We start from the raw sequence: 22,688 nt of genomic DNA, 5'->3' as shown, positions 1-22,688 counted from the left end.
CTTTACTCTGTGACTCCCAGCAGGCAGTAAAGTACTTCTCAAAAACTTTCTCCAATCCAATTTTTCACCTCTTGCCTGGGTAAAGACATTATACTCTGGTGCCTGCCTGGTCCTTGTGTAACTAATGGTGCCAATCTCACTATGTGTGTGATGGGTGTGTGTGTGTGTGTGGCTTTCATTTGGTACATGGAGGGTAGGATAGATAGATAGCCCGTGGTGGTGCCTGGTCTAGCAGAGCTGAGACAAGGATTAAGAGGTAGGGTGCCTTCATACGCCACTTTCTTCTTCACTGTTTGAAATATGGCCTGCACAGTGAAACACAGCAGCTGACTAAGTCCCTTTGTACTTCACTAAGTACCACTTGTTTTAGGTAGTGGGTGCTGAACAGACACTGAGTGAAGTGCTCACTGTAGCTCTGGTTTTTGCAAAGTGGCTATTGAAAGCATATGAAAAGAACTCTTTATTTAAGATTAAATATGTTAAACTTCCTGCGCTCTTGGTGCTAATAGCATGGTAATCTCTCAGTGCTATTGGGAACACACAACACACACATCCGTCCCACTGAAAGAAACATGATAAAAGCCAGTGCTTTGAACTGAGTCTCCCTCTGGACACTGGCAAACTACTTTAAACTTTTCACTTTTGTGGTGTGTTGTGTTGTAATGTTCTCTCTGTTACTGTTGCTCACTTTAAGATTAAGCTGTAAATATCTTCTGAACTGGAGTCCACAGTCCTTTTCAGTTCAGTTCAATGCAATTGAGGGCAGCTGAGTTTAGTTCATTTGAGCTTTATTGGTTCAGTTGAAAGAAGCTCTCTCTCCCTCTCTGCATACAGTCCATGTTCAGACCAATTGAGAGTCCCTGTCTGTCCACTGTCTGTCCACTGGCCTTGTTAGTGGTTAAAGTTGTGCCACTCTAAGACACTCTGATCTCCATTCTATCTCTCCGTCTGTTACCCGGTTTCCTCATCTCCTTTGCTTTTCCCTGTTTACTTGCTTTACTTTAAAAAAAATTCATCCACTCTGGATCCTGATTGTGATTGAAACTTGCCCATGTAAGACTTTCCCGTGTTAACAGTGTTAATCAAAGAGGATAATGACTATATGTGTAAAAGAGCATTCCAACAAAGGGAACATTAAGTCTAGTTTGTATGTTAGACATAGCTAGAAGAAACACAACATTTTAACAGTTAACTTGTCCCACATCTGCCAAAACTAAACTGCTTTCATTCTCTTTTTCTCAATAACTGCCTGCACAAAACTGACTAGACAGCATTTTACGGATTTTAGCACAAAAATCAACAAGCTGACTTGATGATGAAGCAAGGTTCACTGAGATGTGACCCAAATTCGTACACCGTGACAGCAAACATCCTTCCTCACATGGCTGGTATCTCTTGTAAAACGCTTATCTCGCTCAGTCTTTCTCCCCCCCTTTATCGCTCTTCCTCCACTTTGCCGTCAGCCAACGTTTCTTATAAGTTTATCTGCAAAAGGTGGCAGCAATGCTTGGATTAATTGAGGCTAATTTAGACTTTACTGCATCAACTTCAAGAGGAATGCAGCAGCACTGGTTGTTGTGATTTCAGCCTCAATCCAAGGGATTAATATCACTTGTGAGGTTTTGTCTCCTCTTCTTGTGGTTCCAAATGTGTTGTTTGTTGTCTGGGTGTCGTATGGAAAATGAGAGATGAGACAGCAGACTGCAACACACACAGATACTTTGATTTCTCCAAGCAGCTGACAGAAGAAAAGCAGGACAGGAATACAGCAAAGGATAAAACCCAAACACACTAACAATGGATAGGATGGAAGGGAAAGTGACGAAATGAGAGCAGCTTAAACCAGCCAATCCCCTCTCCCTTTTTGCCTCCCCATGTCCCAGATCTAACAAAAACTGTTTAGATTTCACCCCAATTAACAAGTAGGCAATTTAGCTGCGAGAGGAAATTTTCATCAAGAATAAGCAGTTAAGAAGGGCAACCAGCTGTCAGCAGTTTGTACCCTCTAGCTTTACTTTCCATAATTGAGTCAGTAATGTTGCTCTTTTCATCATAATACCATCACTCTTAATCTTTCATCCACCAGTAGAGGAAGTTACGCTGTGTGCATCCCTGCCGTCCAACCGTTTGATCACACAACACAATTAGAGCAAAAACATCCGCGAAGTCGTCAGTCGCTTGTAAAACAAGGACTGAATGCCAAAAACAGTAGGGAGATTTGAGTGAGACGAATATGCTTTGCAGCCATTGAACTGAGTGTGATGATCTGTCAAGATAGTCATCCCAGCTGTGGCGCTCCCAAAGCAATTTATTCGATGCCACACTATAACAAATGACACCACTGGAACCGTTGGAATGGAAAGAGAGAAATGGGCTTGCAAATAGTTCTACTTTTATCTCCATTACAGCTTTATATTGCAGTGGCATTGATGTGGAACACACACACAGACACACTCACACAAGCTTCTGCATGGATGGGTACATGCGCACACACTCACATTTGCCAGCCCAAGGTTTTCACTATGACCACATAATTAATGGTCTGCTAAATTGAAGACATTAAAATGGCGAACAGTTGTAAAAAGGGTTACCGGGGACAAAGAGGAGACGGTTTTTCCAAGAACACACATATTATTATAAACCAACATGCACACAGCTAAGGCGGTGACTCCAAACTCTGGGGAAGGTCGAGAAACAAGACGAAGGTCAGCACCTCTTCTCAATTAGCATAATGTGGCTGCTGTAATCTCTGTTTAACAAGCGACCTCAGACAAAAGTAGAAAATAAGCACATTTCAGATAAAGATGGTCCCAAGTAAACCACTCAGCTGTGTCTGACTGGTTGCTATGTTGCATATTGGGTGGGTCGTTTTTGTGGTGAGGTTAAAGGCTATATATGTAAGTAGAGCTATCTTTAGAATGACAGTTGTCCTCAGAGCAGGATGTGCACTGAGCTGCGTCTTCTATGCTGCCCCCCGGCCCCGAGTTCCTCTACCAGCACTCTTCTCTCACCTCAGCATGCAAACTCAGATTTGCATCATACATTCCCATGTCTCCTTTCGACAGGTTGTTTTTTACTTCCTGCAGGCTCTTTTCTGCATCTTATTGTATACGTAAAGGTTTCCATGGTAACAGTGCACCACAAAGAGGGAGGGAGATGGAAAGAATGGAAGAGAGGGAAAAAGGAAAGCTAAACATAGAGATCTCAGGTCTCTAGGGTCATGCTGATAATTGGCCCATAGAGAGAGGTCGAACCACCACCCATCCCCCATCTCTCTCTATTTCTCTCCACCTTTCTATCTGCATCTCCCCTAAATCTCCAGTGACTCTGGCCCTGCTGATAAATCTGATGGTAATCAATAATTCAAACATATTCACAGCAAGGGGAAAAAAAGGGGAACAGGATTGGGGAGGCTGGGCGTCGGGGAGTAAAAGAAAATGGTAAAGGAAGATAACAAAGCCTTGTTGTGTTTTAACAAAGGATACACATTAGGGGCGGAGCATGAACATTCATTACACATTCAAGCAGTGCTTCTCATCCCTGAGTACCCAGGTTGCATTAGGCTCTCAGGTGAAATGATGACACACTGGAGGGAGCTCCAAAAGTCTGAGGTGTGAGTGTGAATTTATTATGCAGTCACCTTGCCTTGTGACCTACAACACACACAAACACATTTTCTCAAACACTGTAGGCTGTTGTTTAATCAACTTTTTTTGATGGGGCTGGTATTTGCAGCTAAGGCCAGACAGGACCTGTCAGGGTCCACTCTTCTATCGATGAGGGCTGTTCAAGCATAGCAATCAACACAGCCTGGGTCAAGACCACAATCAGCAGTGAACACCAGGGGTCCATTTGACAGCACAAACACAGCACATACACCTATTGTACCTAATTATGGCGACCTACATGACCTTCAAAAAGAGCAGAATAAGGGCCCAGAGACAATGTAAGACAGGGTTAAGACCTTCATTTCTGAAATCACATGAACTACTGGAGCTTCTGTGTCCCATGATCACATACTGTTAGAGCAACATCTCTGGAAAGACAAGAAATAGGCCACCACATGAGGCCTGCTTTAAAGGTCTGGAAAATAAAAAATATGTACTTTCTTTTAAGATTAGCTGATTTTATATATTGACCTAAAAAGTCTGAGTCTTAAAAGCAGAGAGAGTTTTTTAGCAGTGTTTGACTGACTTTCTCCATTGTCTAAACAGCAGCTTTTAATCAATGGTCATGTAACTGTAATTGTATGAACAGCAATTTGTAATGAATTAATCTAACTAGGTCCTAATGACTAGTAACAGAATTTCTCTCCCTTCCAAACTATAAGCTGCTGAACCATTTCAACCAGCAGGTTTCAGCTTATTTGCCCACATGATTGCACAAACTGCTGAGACAGTGCCTTGGGGACCTGGAGTAATATATGTGGTTTCCATTCTAGGACAGAAGTGAGCTCGTATCAATTCAACATAGATTTAATTGCTTTTTTTCTTTATAGCCTTACTTAGACTAGACTTAGACTAGCAGTAAATGTAGGCTTTGGTGGTGCTAGCTTAGCTTCTCTTAGTATTGTTAGTAATGATGGAGGGTGTTAGTATCCTACATGTCAAATCAGTGTTTGTACCGCTAAATTCTACAAAAGAAGAACTAGGGCTGTCACTTTTTATTCAAACTTTTGTTTTAATGTGGGAAAAAAAAATTCAAATCACATACTGATACAGCTCCATTTAAATCTACTTTACAAAATAAGAAATTAACTAATAAGCCAACACATATATTGCTGTTGGCATCTGTTGGCATTTGGCGAATATGTCTACTTTACGGGGAGCCCATCTCTGTACAGCAAGCTGTGTCTGACACACACACACACACGCAGACACCACATTTTGTATCTGCATGGATAATTCAGATAGGGTTGCTATGTTATTCTGCCGCCATCTGTGCAAGTCAAAGCAAATAGTAAAAAAAAATGTGTTTCTGCTCAAAATGATATGAATCAGAGTCCAGAGAGGCTTCATGAGAACTTAATAGCAGGCCCAGAGAGGCAAAGACGAAGGGAAAGAAACAGAGATAAAAGAGCTGTGACCATCCACTCTATTCCCACTGGCCTATCTCCTCCATCAACCTGGCAGTGCCAAGGAAATACAGTTCATTATCATTGATCACACCAGACTCCATACAGACACTCTAAAGAAGTTACAAACATACACTCAACAAAGTACAAACCAAAAGAGATACCCTAAACAGATGTCTGAAGCATCTGTAACTGATAAAATTTAAATCTTCTTGCTGTTGCCAAGAACAGCTTTCATATTTCACTAGTTACCAGCTTTTGATATATCACCTCTCCTGGGAACTGGCAAGACAGAACAGGATTATATAGTAGCAGTAACTCTCACACCCAAGTCTGCTGGCCTGATAGCATACAATGTTTTATTACCATGCAATTTGCGCCAGCTGCAGTCATTATTCTTAATTACAGCTGTGTGATGCATTAATATCAAAGCTATGGGCAAAGACCTGGTGTGTGCGCACACGTATTTGTGTGTCTGTCAGCACACGTGTGCATGTAGATTGGTGAGGTGGGAGAGACAAGTTTGTTGATAGACATCCAGCATCTCTAAGCTCATGAATATTCAACAGGAAATGTGAATGTTAGTGCATCCATAAAGCAAATAAGTTAGCAGTGGAAGAAGGGAAAAATGAGCCTAAATCCTTTGTAATGTGTGGGAGATGACGTGATGCCTGTCAAGGGATAATGTCACGCCTTTAGACATAACACTCTTCAGAAGGGAGGCGCTCTGCTTCTCCGCTAAAACTTTCTTGGAAGCACTTTGGTTGAACCCGGTCTTCTCTGAAGCTTTCACTACAAAGTTAGTATATTCTCTAGCTATGTCATCAAAAGAATAGAGGAAAAGTGGACAGTGTGATGCAAGATATTACACACATACACTCACATAGAGCATGTGGGTATTCTCACTGTAGTTTTTAAGGGTGAAGATGAGGTAAAACTTGCAGATCTCTGCTGCCTCTGTGGATTACTTCACTGAAAGCACTTTGTCCTACATAGACACAAATGAAGCCACTCACTATGACAACATGGACACCCTTTTCTTCTCCTTGCTTGTGATCAATTAAAACCCCTTCAAGATTTTTCCGTAATTTCTCTCATCTTATCAGAAGCCCACAAAGCTGCACTTCCTCCCCTCATACAAAAGGCTCTAATCTTTGCCCAACACTAGACCTACTAACCTATAACTCACAGTTCAGAATGTGCAGCTGTGTCTGTGGGTGTGTCTGAGTGTGAAGAGGGGTGCATTAAATAGTGTCTGCGTCTCAGTGAGGTTGCATCAGTCAGCGATGCCAGCGCAGTTATGGCCAGGCATTTTCAGGGTCAATGTTCAGTTCTGAGCTCATTACCCTTGTTCAGTGTGATTATGTGTGTGTGTGTGCACGCGCGCGCGCTCGCGTGTGTCTGCCCTTTCCCGGAAAACTACCATGACCAACGAAGAGGCCTCCTTCATCAATCACCCACCGTCCACAGAGTCGCATTAGCCATCAGCTCCATTCAGAACAACGTCCCTCCTCATGGCCAGTCGCTGACATTCACAATATGTCTGGTCTGGGTCCCATATCTGACCAATCGAAACAATTCCACGCCAGGTCATCTTTAGGTCAACACCTCAAACAACCAACCCGTTGAGACAAAAACGAGCTTGCCTGTTTCTCGGAGTACAAACAAATCATTAGACAGACAGGGCTTCCTGCCAACACTTGCCATTCTCTGGGGCTGATCGGGGGTTCTGACAACGATCCAGCCCTACTGTCTGGAATAGTTAGAGGGAACAGAGGCGTTTCGATCAATACAGGCTCATTATCTGTTGCCTTCTGTCCCAGAGAGATGAGTCCCACAGCTCGGCCTGTTGATGAGGAAAGCGCACCACAATTCAATTAGGGGATGGCCGAGATGCCAAAAGAGGTTTGATCAAAGCACTCTACCCGGCTAATTAGCACACACAGCGGTTCACAAGGGCTATTTTTACATCTGAGGAGCAGAGTGTGTTGTTTTGTTAATGGTAGTTTTACCCTGTAATGGACTGGGAATAACCTGGCTCATTGGCAATGCATAGGTTTCAGTCAGGGGAGAATGGGGGCCCCTTGTGCTGCTCCACACACATGCACACATGTATATTCATGTGAACACACACACATATACACACGCGCGCGCCTGCACAAAAACACACGCGCCTACAACCTGATGACCTTTTGAAAAGGTCATGCATGGTTTAATGCAACCCCTCTTTGCAGGTTAAACTCATCAGAAGTGTGCAGGTGTGTATGTGTGCGAGTCTGTGTTGTTGCAGACAGGAAGTGTCAGGTCATCCAGAAATAGTGCCTGGGGGAAATAAAGCTGCTTCCAGGAGTCTTCAGGGACTTTTTAGGCAGCCCGCTGACAGCTTTATAAACCTCTTAATAAATGGTCGACCTCCTTCTCTCTAATGAGGCAAAAAGGTCCGAAGTCTGGGAAGGGAAAACAGGTGTGTCCCTCAAGGTGGGTTCATAGCCCTCTGTGTTTGTGTGTGCGTGTGTGTGTGTGAGTGTTTCTGTGTGTCATCAGAGAGCGAGACACGATTTTACTAAGGGAGCAATACTGACGCCATTGTGACCTAAGCCATATAGACACTAGCAGACTCTAATGCCCGAGTTCCCTATTCCTTCACCATCTAACGCATTTCCAGAGCTGAAACCTTACAGATACACAGGTGTTATCCACAAATACACACCAGCCCGCTATCAATTTTGAAAGATGAAGTGGGGAAAGGGCAGCAGGATACTAAGGCTGAAGGCGGTAGCAAGTCATTCAAATGACAGCAAGAAACAAACGCTTGTCTTAATCTTTTTCCTTTGAAAAAGCATTTAAACTCAGGCAGGGGTTCATTTTGAATCTAGATTAACAGCCTCTTATATTTATATGTGTATAAACTTGAGACTGTGTGTACCTACCCAAGCAGTAGCCAGAACAGAAACCTGTAACTCTGGGGGAGAACTCTGAAGGGGTCTTGAGATGTTGGCTTGGGGGAATACAATATTAAATGGGAGGGGCGGGTGTTATTACTTAGTTAGAGGTATGAAACTTGGGTTTCTTTTTCAACACAGCTATGGCTGATACTAACAGCCACTTCCCATCATATGCTTTCCTTTTGTTCTGTGTTCCATTTCTCTTTGTTTCTGGATTCCCTCATGCATGATACGATATATCAGAACTTTCCCATTTGACTCTTTGTCTGGAGAAGATTTTATTGCTCCCTTAGCTGTTAAAAGTGGCATTTACTCTGGGGGCTTATGGTGTGAGCAATCTCAGTTTTAATACCACCATAAATAACATTGTCACACCCTGTCAAGTAAACTCTACTCAGGGATAGTGGCAAAGGCAAGCTGGCCTGTGAATCAATGGGAAGCATCATCTGACACTGCACGGCTACCATCAGTAAAATGTCACAGCCCACACTTCACTGATCAGAAACTGAAATGCTCCAACAAGCTATAAGTCTCTAAATCTGCTGTGTTTTGTGGATCCCAAGTTGGTTTGAGTTCTTGATGAACAAATTCCTCCAATCTTAAGATCAGAGAAGGAATGTATGTATTAGCAGACATCTTGTTTTACATCACAAGGCAGCAGACATGGGTTTTAAACAAATAGCTGATGCCTCACACACAACTACATGATGGTGACTTCAGATGATATAATATACTATAAGGCCACCATTACAATATTCGAAGGGACAACTCCATATATTTTTGATGCACTTTCATCAAGCATCACACAGCATAGTTACCCCAAAACTGTCCATCTCTGTGCCACTACTTGAGGCTGTTAATGGTGAGAGGAGCTGACTGAACACCAACAGCACCATATGTTTTCTGTCACAACAGTGAATTTCCTCACGGATCAGGTAAAGAAATACACGACACTACCACTTACTTAGAATGTGCGCAAAAAAACATAATATATCAATCCAGGGTCATTATTTCTACTTAAACACGTTTTCAGTAAACATCAACACAAGCGAGGGAAAGAGTTGTTTGTAGTATGCATCTGGTAGCTATTTATAGTAAGTTATAGAACTTTTAGGATGTACTGATATATCTATAACATATCCTGTTATCAGCTTCCCACATACTGCCCAGTTAAAATAGACATTTAATTGTAAAGTAGTTTTCCATTCAAAAAAGATTAACACTGAAGCCATTTCTCGCACAAACTTGTAAAACAACAAGTATGGGTCAACTCACCAACTGTAAAGTGCAAATAAAGATGAGAGTGCATCGTCCGCTGCAGCAGCCCATTGTGTCAGCGGTGAAAACGTGACTCTAAGCCGGGAGAAAGGACTTGAAAACGCTTCGGAGGAGCTCTCAATGTGCCGACCAAACTCAGTCCTGATCCAGGCACCGCCGTGCCATTCTCCTCTTCTGCTCCGGTGTCTCTTTGATGAGCCAACAAAACCCGCGGCAGAATCGCCCTGGCTGCTCTGGGTCTGTTTGTCTGCCTCCGCTCCAGCCGGCCGGTCGGACTTGAGGTGACTGGCTGGCTTGGGTGGTTGCGAGCCGGTGTGTAAAGAGGAGGAAGGGGGTGGGGTGAGGAGGAGGTGGTGGTGGGGTAATCAACCGGGGTCTAGGATGTAGCTGACTGAGGGCGTGAGCAGGTTTCTGGTGAGCTGTCTGTGGGGGGGACAGTAGAGCAAGTGTGCTCTTCTTAATGTTTTAACAAGCAATGTATTGTCATGGTGACCGAATACATTTATATTAGGCCTAAGCCTGCTTAATAGCAATTAAGTTAGGCTACAGATAAAGTGATAAAGCCAAAGGCATTTATTTGTGGGGAAGCGTTAAAGAATCATATTGGTGTTTGCTAACAACTCATATTTAGCGTCTCATTTAGAGATGTGTGAGCGTGTGTTGAGGAGGGGCGCCGGGTTAAATTAGCTGCTGCTGCTGCTGATGGAGAACAGGCGCCATCTTGTGACCATATGATGAGACACACGCTAACAAGTTTCAAAAAAGCTCTGCACCGCACAGTATATAGTACAGGGTCATTATTCAAAATGGAAGCCACATTTTTCACAGTTATGTGATTTCCCAATTTTTGGGACAAACGTCTAGGCTAGGCCTACTCCCAATATTTAATAAGACTCCGTTTGAGGGCTTTTATAGTGTCTACAATAATAATTAAAGCAACTGAAATTCTTACAGGTTCCAATATGACACTTTTAATCTGAGGCACTTTCCCGGTTAAATTATTAATTTTATTACTATTTTATATCGAGTTTCTCTACATACAACTTCCACTCTTCCACTTTCTATAGGTACCCCTTTTGCCTCACCCCCACTTCTCTCCAAATCCCTCTTGCTCTGCCTCCCTTTCTCCACACAGACCTTTTGTTTGGATCTCCATTTGCCTTCTGGGTAGTCACTGCTCGGTATGATTTATAATAGAAAAGATCTTAAAAGCAACTCTCTCAGTCACCCTCTCTCTCTCTCTCTCTCTCTCTCTCTCTCTCTCTCGGAGTGCGTGGAGGCAGGTCCCACCTCTCTCCTCACCAGCTTGATGAATCTTTTACGCGTCTGCGGGCTGAGTGAGGGAACACTTCACATCTCATTTCATCACACACTCCTCCGCTCTGCTCCTTTAAAGTACCGCTCCTCTCCTCGCTTTTCTCCGCCGTCCCACGCCGCCCTGCCCACCTGCGTCCAGCCGGGCCCGGGAGGAGTTCCTCCCCCCCATCGCCAAAAATAACCTCGGGGTATTTATGGAAGCTGGCGAGCAGGCACGAATTGGGCTTTTCTTTCATCATGAGAGCTCAAAACCTTAAAGAAAAACAAGCATCGTGATCAATTTGAAGTAGCTTGAGCATCACCCCCCACCTGCATCTGTTTTCTCTAGGTTTAAGTCTATTGCTGATTGATAGTTTGTCTATGCTCCAGTACTTTTGTTCTAGTCATATTTTCTTGTCTCAGATAAGCATTCTTAGGCACATACTTTATTGTGTCATGTAATATGTGCACAATTACGTGGTGCATCCTGCTGAGTAGCTTACACGTTGTGCATGTGGGTCTGTGACTGTGCATATGAAAACTTTTGAATACTGGTAGATCTCTGTTAAAGCTACAGACTGTAGTTTAGCCATGTTTTATGAGAGTACCATATATAGGCTATAGTCTTTTTGACAAAACAATCCCAAGTCAAGATCCACTTCCTAGCTTTTTCCTAGCTTTCTTCATCAGCAGATGGAGTTTGCTCAATTGTCTACTCAATGTCCACTTGCTACCTGTAAACCAACAAGGATGAGAAGTTCTTATAATGCAATGGATAAAATCATAACAGCTACAGATCTTGCAGGTCAACAGTGATGAGAAAGGCAGTGGAATACGGTTAAAAGCTCTATGGAAAGCTAGTAAGTGGACCTTGAGTTGGAATTTTAGCAGTTTTCAAGGTCATGCAAGAACGTTCATGCTTAACCTTTCATTCTGCTTGTTTGAACAATGATGCTGTGTGAAATATTCAAATCCAGAGTGTTTCTATGGCTACAGTAAGACCTCAATTGGAAAAATTCTAGATGTCTTGTTCATCATTCTACACATATTTCACACCAGATTCAGGATATTATAGACCTATTTGCTGTCTTTGGACACATTTTATTCTTAGCTACAATTCATAGGATAAAGTTCTGTAAACACACCAATGGCCAATTTAACCTGTCATTAAATGTCGGAACAATTTTTTTGTGTGTAGTCAGCGGCATTAACCAATTTGTTTGTAATGGCTGTCATGTTTTACTGTTACACATCAAGCCAGTGAGTGCAAGAGCTTCTAGTAGAATGCATTAGTGACTGTCCTGCACTTATTGCAAGCATGAAGCTCACTCATTCACAACTGCATTTCTTATGAGAACATGTTTTCTGAATGTGTGCCATAAAAATGTCTCATAAAAAGTGTGTGTGTGTGTGTGTGTGTGTGTGTGTGTGTTGGTGGGTGGGAGAGAGTGAGACTGAGAGAGGAGAGCCAAGGCTGAAATAAGGTCACTGTTATAGTTCTATTAGAAGCCTTGATGGAGGTTCTCCTTGTGTTCCCATTTTGCTCCATTTTGCCCAACACCTCCTTATTGACTCACTCTGTGTGTGTGTGTGTGTGTGTGTGTGTCCAGAACACTTCTTTCATGGCAAGCGTGTCCAAGCCCTCAGGGGCTGCTGTTCTCCACAAAGACACTAATGTGAAGTGACAGGACAGCGAGTGGTGTGCTGCTCTGAGGAGACCTGCATTGTCGAGGAGACCCAAGAGTCTGGCTCGTAGTGGACAACAATAGAAAAAAGACCTCAAAAGGACAAGGCTTTTCTCTCTTTGAAAGAGGGAAGACTGTCGCTTCTAGTTCCCACTCCCTCTTTCTTTCTCTCTGTTTCTCTTTTTCCTTCTCTGTTTCTCTTGTCACACGTTTGGCGCTCAAACACCCCCAGTGAAAATTCCTCATGCAGACACTCTCAAAAAAAGTCTGTTTCACTATTATCTAACAGCCAATTCCTCATTTGTGAGGCTGACGGAGACATGAGAGCAACATAGATTGTATCCTTTCTTACACTTACAGCAGCCTGAATGACTTGATTTATCCAAGTTACTGTAGTGAAACAGTAGTTTTCTTATACCACAGGCTTACAAAAGATGCCATTATTCAGGCTGAAATACTCTACGTCACCTGGGGAGCTGCTGTGGTTAACAGAAACAACACACAATATTTTGCATTGGTGCAACGAACACATACTGTGGCAAATAATACATCATAGCCTAACCTTAAATCAGCAAAATGAGCTGCTCCATACAGCTCTACAGGACATTTATCAACACAAACTACCCTACATAGCTGCAAATTACAGCCATCACTGGCCATCCCGCAAGCACATGAATGCTTTTCTTTTATGAGCCCATGCTCATAAAAGTTTAAGATTATGCATGTGTCCTTGGTGGCAGAGTCTCATCTGATTTTTCTTCCCTATTTTGCCATGAAGAAAGTTCCAGACTCAATGAAGAATAAATACAGATGCTATTATGAGGAGCATGTAAATAATTCATAATGGGATTATGCTTTGGTGAAGAAATACTGGTCCCCGGAATCATTTTTGAACAGTTGATGTTATTCTAACACTGGCCGCTTGGAGGCACTCGTCTGGGAGGTCGGTTTTAATTGAATGGGTGTCTTCACAGGTGCATCAAGTCAGACACATGCTGGAAAAACACAGGAAATTAGATAGGTTTCCTTCAAAATAAAAGCAAATCATTAGTTGGAAGCTCTTTTACTACAAATGTAACCTGTTGTACAACTATGAAAATGCATTTTGTGAAAGGCTTTCTTCTTTAGGCTTTTTTATTGATGAAATACATATTAATAGAATAGCCTAACCTAAACACATATACAGTACACAGTCACTTGCTAAGGTACTTGGATGGATATGGATATATAGGTAGATGATTGACAAACCCTGAGACGCAACAGGAAACACTTCCTGGCTGCACCTGATTGGACGAACGCTTTCACTCGTGGGCTGTCTGCTCCCGGATTTCAAACCGGACCAACGTAGCGGCTCGTTTGGAAACTTTCTCTTATATTACGAAAATGGTTAACCGAAATGTGTTTCTGAAAATATTTTAAGCTAAAAATAAGCCATGCAGTTGCTGAAGCTGTCTTCATTTTAGATCGACAATGGTTTGTTTAAACGTTTATCGGGAGTTTTCCACAGGCGGCGAGTTGCGCTGGACGCCCCAGATTTGCAGTAGCCCAGATTCAACTTTATGTAAATGAAAAATGCTTTGGTTGGCCATGTTTTTTATATACAGTCTGCAGGGTTACACACTCTCTTTGTGTGGTATTTAAATGGGCCGAAAAATAGCCAGTATATTAGCACATTTCTCTAGCTTAATGGTCTGATATGTGAAACTGTCACAGTCTGTCATGTTCTCTCCAACCACTCCCCTTCACTCTGCACTCCCTCACCTGCATATTGATTCCCAGCACCTGTCACCCATCACACACCTGAACGTCATCAGCCACTCTACCCCTCTATAAATTACAACTCCTCACCTCAGTCAGTGTCCGGTCTCGTTCATATGAAGGACAGAGCTATGCTACCTACCTTCGAACACTCCACGGACTCATCCACGACTTTACGTCAAGGCTATCGCCACTTTGAACCCCGATCACCGAATCCCGACTCCAGTAATCTCCGGTCTGCTGAGTGTGTCGCTCCAGCTCCGGCTCCCGTCTGTCTTCAGTCTCCTGTGTGTGTCGCTCCAGTTCCCAAACCCTTCTACCGTCAGCGAAATAAGGGACGGTATCATTTCCACTCATATCCATTCCATATTACCTCCTTGTAATAATAAACTCTCTCAGTCTCCTCACCTTTGTCTCCGGTTGTTCTGTCCGTAACAGAAACAGGCTGTAAATAGTAATATGCAATTTTAAAAAAAAGTCTCTATATTAAAGGATTTTTTTAGAGGGGATAAAGACTCAAATAAAGACATCTGGCATTAACTATTGTGGCTAACAAGTTGGCAAATAACTAAGGCTAACTTAAACATATTTAAAGCTATCAGAAACAGATCAACAGGGGCACACCTTAGGGGTCCTTTTTCCTCAGGAACTGTTTAATGTCCGTCCAATTTTCACAGGTATTTTAGCCCTGGTTTAGTATACTAAAACTTAAGATATATGTCTGGTTCTTGTTGGCTGCTACATGTTTGACTTTCTTCATTGGTGGCTATTTTAACTTCAACTCGCTGTTTCATACTGGATGGGTAACGTTAGCTTACAGTTAGCTTGCGTTAGCAGTTACTGAGAACACTAGCTAACTGAAGCACTTCATTGCTTTGAAAATTTTATTTTATGTAGTTTTTACATACATATAAATTCTGTTAAATATATCAATATCAGAACACATTATTAACACATGCTATTTATTTTGTAATAATTTCATCCATATCATAGCCTTTGTCTTGTCATTGGTATGTTACAGCACACTTTACACATGTAGGAATTAATTAAATGCAAATAATACTTTATAGAAAATGTTTACGTTTTTACGTATTGCCTCACTTGCTGTTTTTGGGTTATGCCTGATTTTATTTTTTTTTTAGCTTGCTGTTATTGAGGTCTAACTCTTTATTTTATTTTTCCCAGACTTTTTAGCCAAGCATGAATAATCTTCCCTATAATTTGTTAATGCATGTTTTATTTTGAAAGCTCCCACCGGAAACCAAATTTGTTATTCTGTCTGGCTTAACAATGGTTTCAGTCACATGGTGCTGTCTAACCGAGAGCTGATGGAGCCAGATGAGAAAGGCAGGAGGCGAGCCCCTCCGGTTGCGCGTCAGCATCCCCTCAAATAGGAATCTGCTGCTGTCACTTCTGCTCTAAATACAGAGAGACGGACGACTGTAACCCTGAAACAACAATTAAAGGCGAATTTCATGTGGCATGCAGCCGTTTTTTCATGTGATGTCAAAGAGGAAGAGTAAGGTGAGGCTGTAAGGAGGCTGGAGCTTTGCAAAGAATGATAGTGAGGATCAAGGCTCGCTGTCCCAGGAGAACTCATTTGAAGAGCTGGCCCTGAGAGACCGGGATGCTCCTCTAACGCACCGGGGGACGAGTGAGTACAATACATCCCATCTCTGTCTCTTTCATGTTGGTTCCACTTTGGGGACATCTGGACAGTTTTGGACCGTTCAGCGTGCCTGTTCCTCTTTATCGCATCTGAATGATTCCCTACTCTATCCCACCTGTCTGATCAATCATTCATAGGCTTCTTAGTAAAGTGCAGCACAGCCGGTTGGTCAGCGATGTGTGAAAGTTGCCTTGCTAATTTGGAAATGGTGCACTTTCCCCCCTGCACACACCCGTTAACTTAATGCATGCGCGCATCAAGGTTTGATATCATGCAGTGCACTACAGTGGGTGATTGGGAGGTCGAGCGTGTCCCTTTAAAGTTTTGATTAGAGTGAACATGTGTTGCACACTGCGGCCACAGTGTCGGTGCAAGGCTAATTAATAAAGCCTTTGTGAGGGGCTCTCCTATCACATGCACTCATCACTAATCCGCTGATGCCCCGGAGGGCGTGGATTGCTGTACGTGATGATAAGAGAAAGGCACCAGTCCTACTTACACAGCAGGGTTGATTAATTATGGACTCAGAAGTGATGTACTCATAGACTGTTAGGTGCACAAGAGGAGACACGGACAGAAACAGTGGCTTTTAATATCAATGTTTAATTTTCACCATTGAGCGGTGACATTGAGGATTTTTTTTTTTTTACCAAAATACAATGTGAAATATTAAGATGCATGATTGGCTCAAATTAAGACTGTCTACCTTGAAATGCTGTAATCGCTAAGTGAGAGAAAGCTGTATTAATCCTTGCCACAACTATATATCTAAATCAGTCTGTAAAGATGTTCTCACCTGTAATCAGCTAAGGAGTGGAATGCTTGCTGTGCTGCTGAATGTGTGGGTGTGAGTAGAACTTCTACAGCAGGCTCAGTGCATGAAGATGAATGAAATCCACTTACTATGCAGCAAGGGTTCCCATCTTCAGTGTGGCTGTGTGTGTGTGTGTGTGTGTATCTCACTTCATTACACTCATTGTGTTGACTTAAGCAGGAGGGTCACCCCTGACGCCTGTTCTCCTGCCTTATTGAGGAGTGATGCCCTGAATTACACCACACTCGTGCTGATTGCAGAAATACAAGAGCACACTGCATTTCAGCTTTCGTGATTAGTTCACAACTGTTATTTTGACTGAAACATCACGTATGAATGTGATGTATATTTCCTGGCTGGCACAGATAAGTCAGTGCATTACACAATCACCAGTATGAAGCTGTCCCCCACTCACTAACAAGTGCGTTTTGTTGAGAGGTGCTTAACTCTTGGATCTCGTATATTTCAAATTTGCGATGGAGCTCCAGCTCTGGTTCGAATTCCGTGCAATTATGTTCACAGCCTGCCCACGCACACTTTGCACAGGAGCTCCTCTATTCTTGGTTGTTCTACAAATTGACAAAAAAACTCTCTCCCTTACAGCCTGTGTACTGCATTTCTCCTGAGGCGTTCTCAATATTCTCCCTGTGTATGTATTAAACATCAAGCATGTCGAACTGCAGGCGTGGGGCCGAGCACTTTAAGGCAGAGTCAGCCTTCTGTGGAGGGTGACAGAACAGTCAGATGGCCCCCACAGGGCAGAGAACAATTCCTGCTGCTGATGCACCCAAGGCGACAGGACTGGGGCGCTCCTTCCTCCTACCTCCCTCCTCCCTCCACTCTCATCCACCCTCCATCCCATCATCCCTTCCCACCTTCATCTCATAGAAATAAACACACTCCATCTGGTTCACTTGCACACCTGCACCTCGGCTTCAGTGCTCTATCTATCTCCCTTTCGTCTCCTGCACATACATGCATTCACATATGCAACATATAATCTCTCTTTCATAAACACGCATGCAGACTTGTGCCTACAGAGTAATATTCATGAGTGGCTGGTTAGGTCATAAATCATACCTGCTCTCACACACAGCATCACTATACTTTCCCATACACACTAGCATATCTTCTTACATCCACAGTCATGATTTCTCGTGCTCACTATCATAATCTACTTACACTCAGTTGCAACTTTATTAGGCACACCCGTACAATCTAATGCAATCCAATACAACTCTTCTGCTATGTCTACTTTTATGATGCCTGTAATGTTCAGTTTTTCTGACACTGTCATAGAGGTGTTAATTAAATTATATGTTTTACCACTGAGGTCATAATTAGTGATGCTGTTGCTGTACTGGACAGCATTATATTGGGAGGTGTTTCTAATATTCTGCCCCCTTCATGTATGTAAATAGGGAGGACAAAAAATTAGAAACATCCCTCAACTCAATATAATGTGGGTCAGTACAACATCACCTTTCACTATGACTTTAGTAATAAACATATTAATTGAATTTACATATTTCCAACAATAAAGTGGCCACTGAGTGTAAATAGCCTATAATCTCTTACACACACCATCACAATGTCCTACACACGGTACTATTCTCTCTGTCACATTCAACTATACTCTTAAAGTCATATTGTACTCTAAACAATTTTAGAGGTGGTGCGATTGCATACAAAATCAATGGAAAGATGTAAGGAGAAGTGAATAGACCCGAATTATGACTCTACTTCATAAACATACAGAAAAAAATGAGGAGAAACTGGAGTGCAATGATAGAAAGACTAAGGTCAGTCCGATTCTCAGTTGTCACGCACACGTACACATACACAGTTGACTCGTACGTTGCTAGCTAGCAAATGTACAGCCGCTACACTTGTTGTTTTGGGCGAGTAAACAGGGACTGCACAAGCAGTGGGCAAAATTGCCTGAATAAAGCAAGGCATACCGTAAGACTGTCCTGCAAGAGAAAATGATAGTATACTGCGTGTGATTGAGAATAGTAGTGTGTGTAATATAGAATGATTGTATACTGTATCTAAGAGAAAATGACAGTATATGCTACTTAGAATAGCTGTGTGCGAGAGAGAGTTTGGTTGGAATGTAAATATTTTTGCACTTTCAGTTCCTGGTTGGCTTACAACCCTTAAAACCATGAAGGTAAAGGTAAATAATCAGACAAATCATGGTGCTGGTGACCTTGCTATTGTGCTGAAAACATTTTTTTAACTTTAAGTTTTCCTTAAATGCTTTGTGGCTCGATTTAAATTCTCCTTGAAGCCTAAGCATTGCTAGAAATGGCACTTCGTAGGTGAAGGTTATTTCACAAAGGCTATAAGCCAATCAGAAACTGAGCATTTAAACCGCCTTCCTATTCAACGAAACTACCTTCCTTAAACACTTAATATGTCCCACCACATACAGTCATTCTTTCTTACACACACATCATCCCCTCTTTCTTATAGGTTATAATACTCACACACACTATCATTGTCTACATACACTTTAACTTCTATCAGACATGTTTTCAATCTCACTCACACACACACCATCATCCTCTCTTATAAACTATGTAATTTTTTCTTATACACACTACCATATACGTTATATAGAGAGAGTGTATGATGGTGTCTCTGTGAGTGAGAATTATAGTGTCGGTAAGAGAGAACAGAGGGCACAGCGGTCCACAGTTATTTAGGGTTTTGAAAATGTCAGTCATTGTCTGTGACCTTTTATTGTTTGTAAAAGGTGCAAAAGTGTGATGTGAGCGTTACAGATGACAAGGTAAATGGTCCGTGAATTCTTGAAGTGTGTATGCGCACATGTGTGTGTGTATGTCGGCTGTGTGTATAATAGCTCGGGGATCAGGGGGGCCGTAGATTGGCCATTCAGCCAGACAGATGTGCCCCAGCCTGGACTTGGAGTGCGGGGCCTCAAACTGGCCTGCCACCCAGCATTAGTGCCATGGATCTGTGACCAAAGAGCTCAGGGCATCAAAACTCATTGTCTGCATAAAATACTCTCAATTATTAATGCTGTGTATAGGGCAATAAGAGGCATTGCAGATGCCAAGGGATGAAACAAGGAAATGGGCAGAGAAGAAAAGAAAGAGTGTGAATGAGTCAACAAGGGATAACAAGCAGAAGTGGGATAAATGAATTTAAAGAATAGTTTTTGAATAGTTTTCTTTTTTACTTTTGTGTTCTTTCAATGGTAACCTGAACATTGGCATACGTACTACCGCATTTAAACAAAATAAGATCACCATAGCAACCAGAGATAAAGAAAATGATGGTACAGTACAACATTGGTGATGCTCTCAGTTACTCTCCTCTTATAAACATGAAAAGAAAAATGACATTGACCGGTTACACCTTAATCCTTTTCACACTACAATACATTACATCTCAAAATTCAGTTATTGTGTCACATGTCCTGATTTTTCAGTCCATACATTTAACATTTAATCATACAGAATCCTCCTAATTGATTAATTGTACACGGGTCGTTTAGTATGTCATCTCAGTAAGCACTAAATACATTTCAGGCTAGGTACAGCAATGCAGTAGCTTGCCATTAGAGTAGGAGCACTGTAATTCATAAGTATTGATTCATATCTCAGCAGCATTACAGCATAATGTCCCCGAACACGACTATATACAAGAGCAAACACAATAAATAAAGCAGTAAAGAAAAAGCAGTGATTTACATAGATGTGCTGTTAACTCCCATTAGGTCTAATGTGGTACCATCATAATACAAGAACACACAGAATATGCTTGTTCTGAATATTGCAGTTCCATTATTACATGTAGATAATGTACTCCATCTTCTGTTCCCATTTAGCAGCCAACCACGTGAACTGAGTGAAAACATGCTACTGTTCTGATGCTTGTTCCAGCTTTTGGTGCTTTATTACCTAGAAAGTAATCAGGTAATCTGATGTGAAGGAAAGGACCCTGCTGTAATGGACTGCTACAGTGTGTATCTGCTTGCATGTGCATTTGTTTGCACTAAAACCATACTTCTAGCAGTCACAGGAACATTACTTCCTATCAACTGACTGTTTGAAAACCTTTCAAGGTCTTAGCAGCAAGTGAAGCTTGATCTTAGAATTATAGTCTCCACTGAGGAAATTTTCCTTCAACCCTCAACTCATACTAAGTATTACCTGTGCTCTTTGATTTATTAGCCTTCTGGTGATGTGATGTGATGTGTGTGTGTGTGGCTTTTCAGTTATAATTTATCACGGTCACTGTCACCTATGCCCCTTCTCTTTGAACTTCCAGCAAGTGTAGGTGCCAGTTTGTGCCTCTTATGTATTACCGTTACATCCCAGTCACAGGGCTAAGCCTCCCAATTTCCCCCAAAAGTAAATACCCAGTAATCTTTGAAAAACCGTGGTGGACACTTATTTCCAAAAATCCTCAAAGACTCAGTTCAAAGTTGTGCCTCTTTTTGCTAATCCAAACAAAAATGGTAGCTGGAGACAACATATCTCCTCTTTATTAAAAACTTTATTATCAGATATGTTGGTGTACATTGATGTTTCTTTCCAATATGTTATTGTAACTTGGGAAACAGGTTTTAAAAATGTTTTAATAGGCGAAATATTTTTCATCCAAATGGTTAGAAGAGTCTTTGATGCCAGAACAGAGGTAAATGTTGGTAAAGACCGTCTGGGTTTTTTTTTTGTTTTGTTTATTTATTAATTGGAAAATCTGATGCTTAGCCCTATGACTCAAATGTAATGGTAATACATGAGAGGCACAAACTTGCAGAAACTGGAGCAAGTATGCCACTCTAGTTTTAAAGCACTTAGGGGAGTTACAGCAAATTTAGTGTAGCTGTGGCCGCCAAAATAATATTCAGTGTGGATCCCTTGTCCAAAACGTCAAAATCAAAAAAGACATGCAGATGGAGATGACTGACCAGCACAACTGCCTTTTCCCCTCCTTAGCTTAGACAGATGTACCACATAGACATTTGTAAAGTCTCAATTTTAAGTAATGTCAAATCAATCTTTTTGTTTTTATTGACCTAAGGAAATCTGACTTTGCGTGACCTTTTTCAGAACTGTAAACACACTGTGACCTCAGTTTTCTGCTGTTGTGTTCAGTGCCTCACTGAAAAAGCCTTACAGCTGCAGTACAGCAGGGTACTCTGTATCTGTGGTGAAAAAAAGAGGAGACCGTTTGGTTATTCTTAAAGTTTGAGTTTGTCGCTTCTTTTGGGTGGAGAAGTGTTAATACTAACAACAGTTTAATCTGCATAAACAGCAAATCATCTGGGTCTCTTTAGCAGAGACAGGACGCTCTTCTCTATCACACTTGTGCTTTGTGTTTTATGCTGTTAGATTGGCATACTTTAACATAAAAATATTGCCTGCTCTCCCTTTAAGGAAGGGGAGAGTGTTGCAAGACCACTTTTCATGCTCTGATTTGCGCTGAGCGTCAAACCAGTGACTTGCTGGCTACAGGTGTGTTTCTTCAGACTTTGCGTCACACGAAAGACACAGAGTGGCACCAGCCAGAGCAGTAGTATGAGTATGAAGTATTCATAATGCAACTGAAACTCACACCATCAGCTAGCAAACACAACTGCAGTTAGTAATGGGTGTATTGTATCAGTACATGGAGATAATTTAATGATGCCATCATGTGCAGCAGCTAGATTGTAGTATGAAAACAGTCTTGTGAGCAAGAAATAATACAAACAGAAAAAAGTAACTTTCTCATAGACAACTGTTATATGGGAGTAATTATCCAAAATGTGGTTGGTAATGTATACTTATGAATGTATCTTATTGTATGATGAATTGATTATCAAGCCAGGCAACTATTAGGACTGAGCAGACTAGTTGAGGAACATGATAGATAATGGGATGCAATGTAGTGTGTATGAGTGTGTTTGGCTGCGTTTGTGCAAGTGTGTTTCTACACCTACCTAAGCCATCTGTTTGTATTTGCGTATCAACAGTATGCATATATTTGTATGTTTGGCAACACAGTTATGATATTAACATGAATATGAGGTGTGTCATGTGAGGTCTGTGTAAATGTCTCCTCCTGTTTGAGACAGACAGCCAGTGTAAGCACGGTGCTTGCTGGTGGGTGAGTTCACCTTTGCAACAGAGGCTGTTTATTGATTCCTCTG

General features: G+C 41.9%; 2 protein-coding genes across 6 annotated transcripts in view; one reads left to right on the top strand and one right to left on the bottom strand.

The window, feature by feature from the left end:
- The window catches only part of nkain4 (sodium/potassium transporting ATPase interacting 4), a 43,926-nt gene extending 34,054 nt beyond the window's left edge, over nt 1-9,872 (bottom strand). The window contains exon 1 of one of the 2 annotated variants that reach the window (XM_044211781.1): nt 9,295-9,872. In XM_044211781.1, coding sequence (XP_044067716.1) covers nt 9,295-9,348 — 54 coding nt within the window. In that variant the 5' untranslated portion in view covers nt 9,349-9,872. The remainder of the gene's footprint in view (nt 1-9,294) is intronic. The other variant, XM_044211782.1, reaches the window with a different exon arrangement.
- A 4,729-nt stretch (nt 9,873-14,601) lies between these two features.
- The window catches only part of LOC122883304, a 40,392-nt gene continuing 32,305 nt past the window's right edge, over nt 14,602-22,688 (top strand). For 2 of the 4 annotated variants that reach the window (XM_044211775.1, XM_044211774.1), the window contains exon 1: nt 14,678-14,713. In XM_044211775.1, coding sequence (XP_044067710.1) covers nt 14,693-14,713 — 21 coding nt within the window. In that variant the 5' untranslated portion in view covers nt 14,678-14,692. Of the gene's footprint in view, nt 14,714-15,309; nt 15,691-22,688 lie in introns of those variants that run through there. The other 2 variants (XM_044211777.1, XM_044211779.1) reach the window with 2 other exon arrangements.

The sequence above is a fragment of the Siniperca chuatsi genome, linkage group LG10 (assembly GCF_020085105.1).
Source record: "Siniperca chuatsi isolate FFG_IHB_CAS linkage group LG10, ASM2008510v1, whole genome shotgun sequence".
Classification (NCBI taxonomy): domain Eukaryota; kingdom Metazoa; phylum Chordata; class Actinopteri; order Centrarchiformes; family Sinipercidae; genus Siniperca; species Siniperca chuatsi.
Note: the sequence above shows the minus strand (reverse complement) of the source record. Positions and strands in the feature narration are given on the sequence as shown.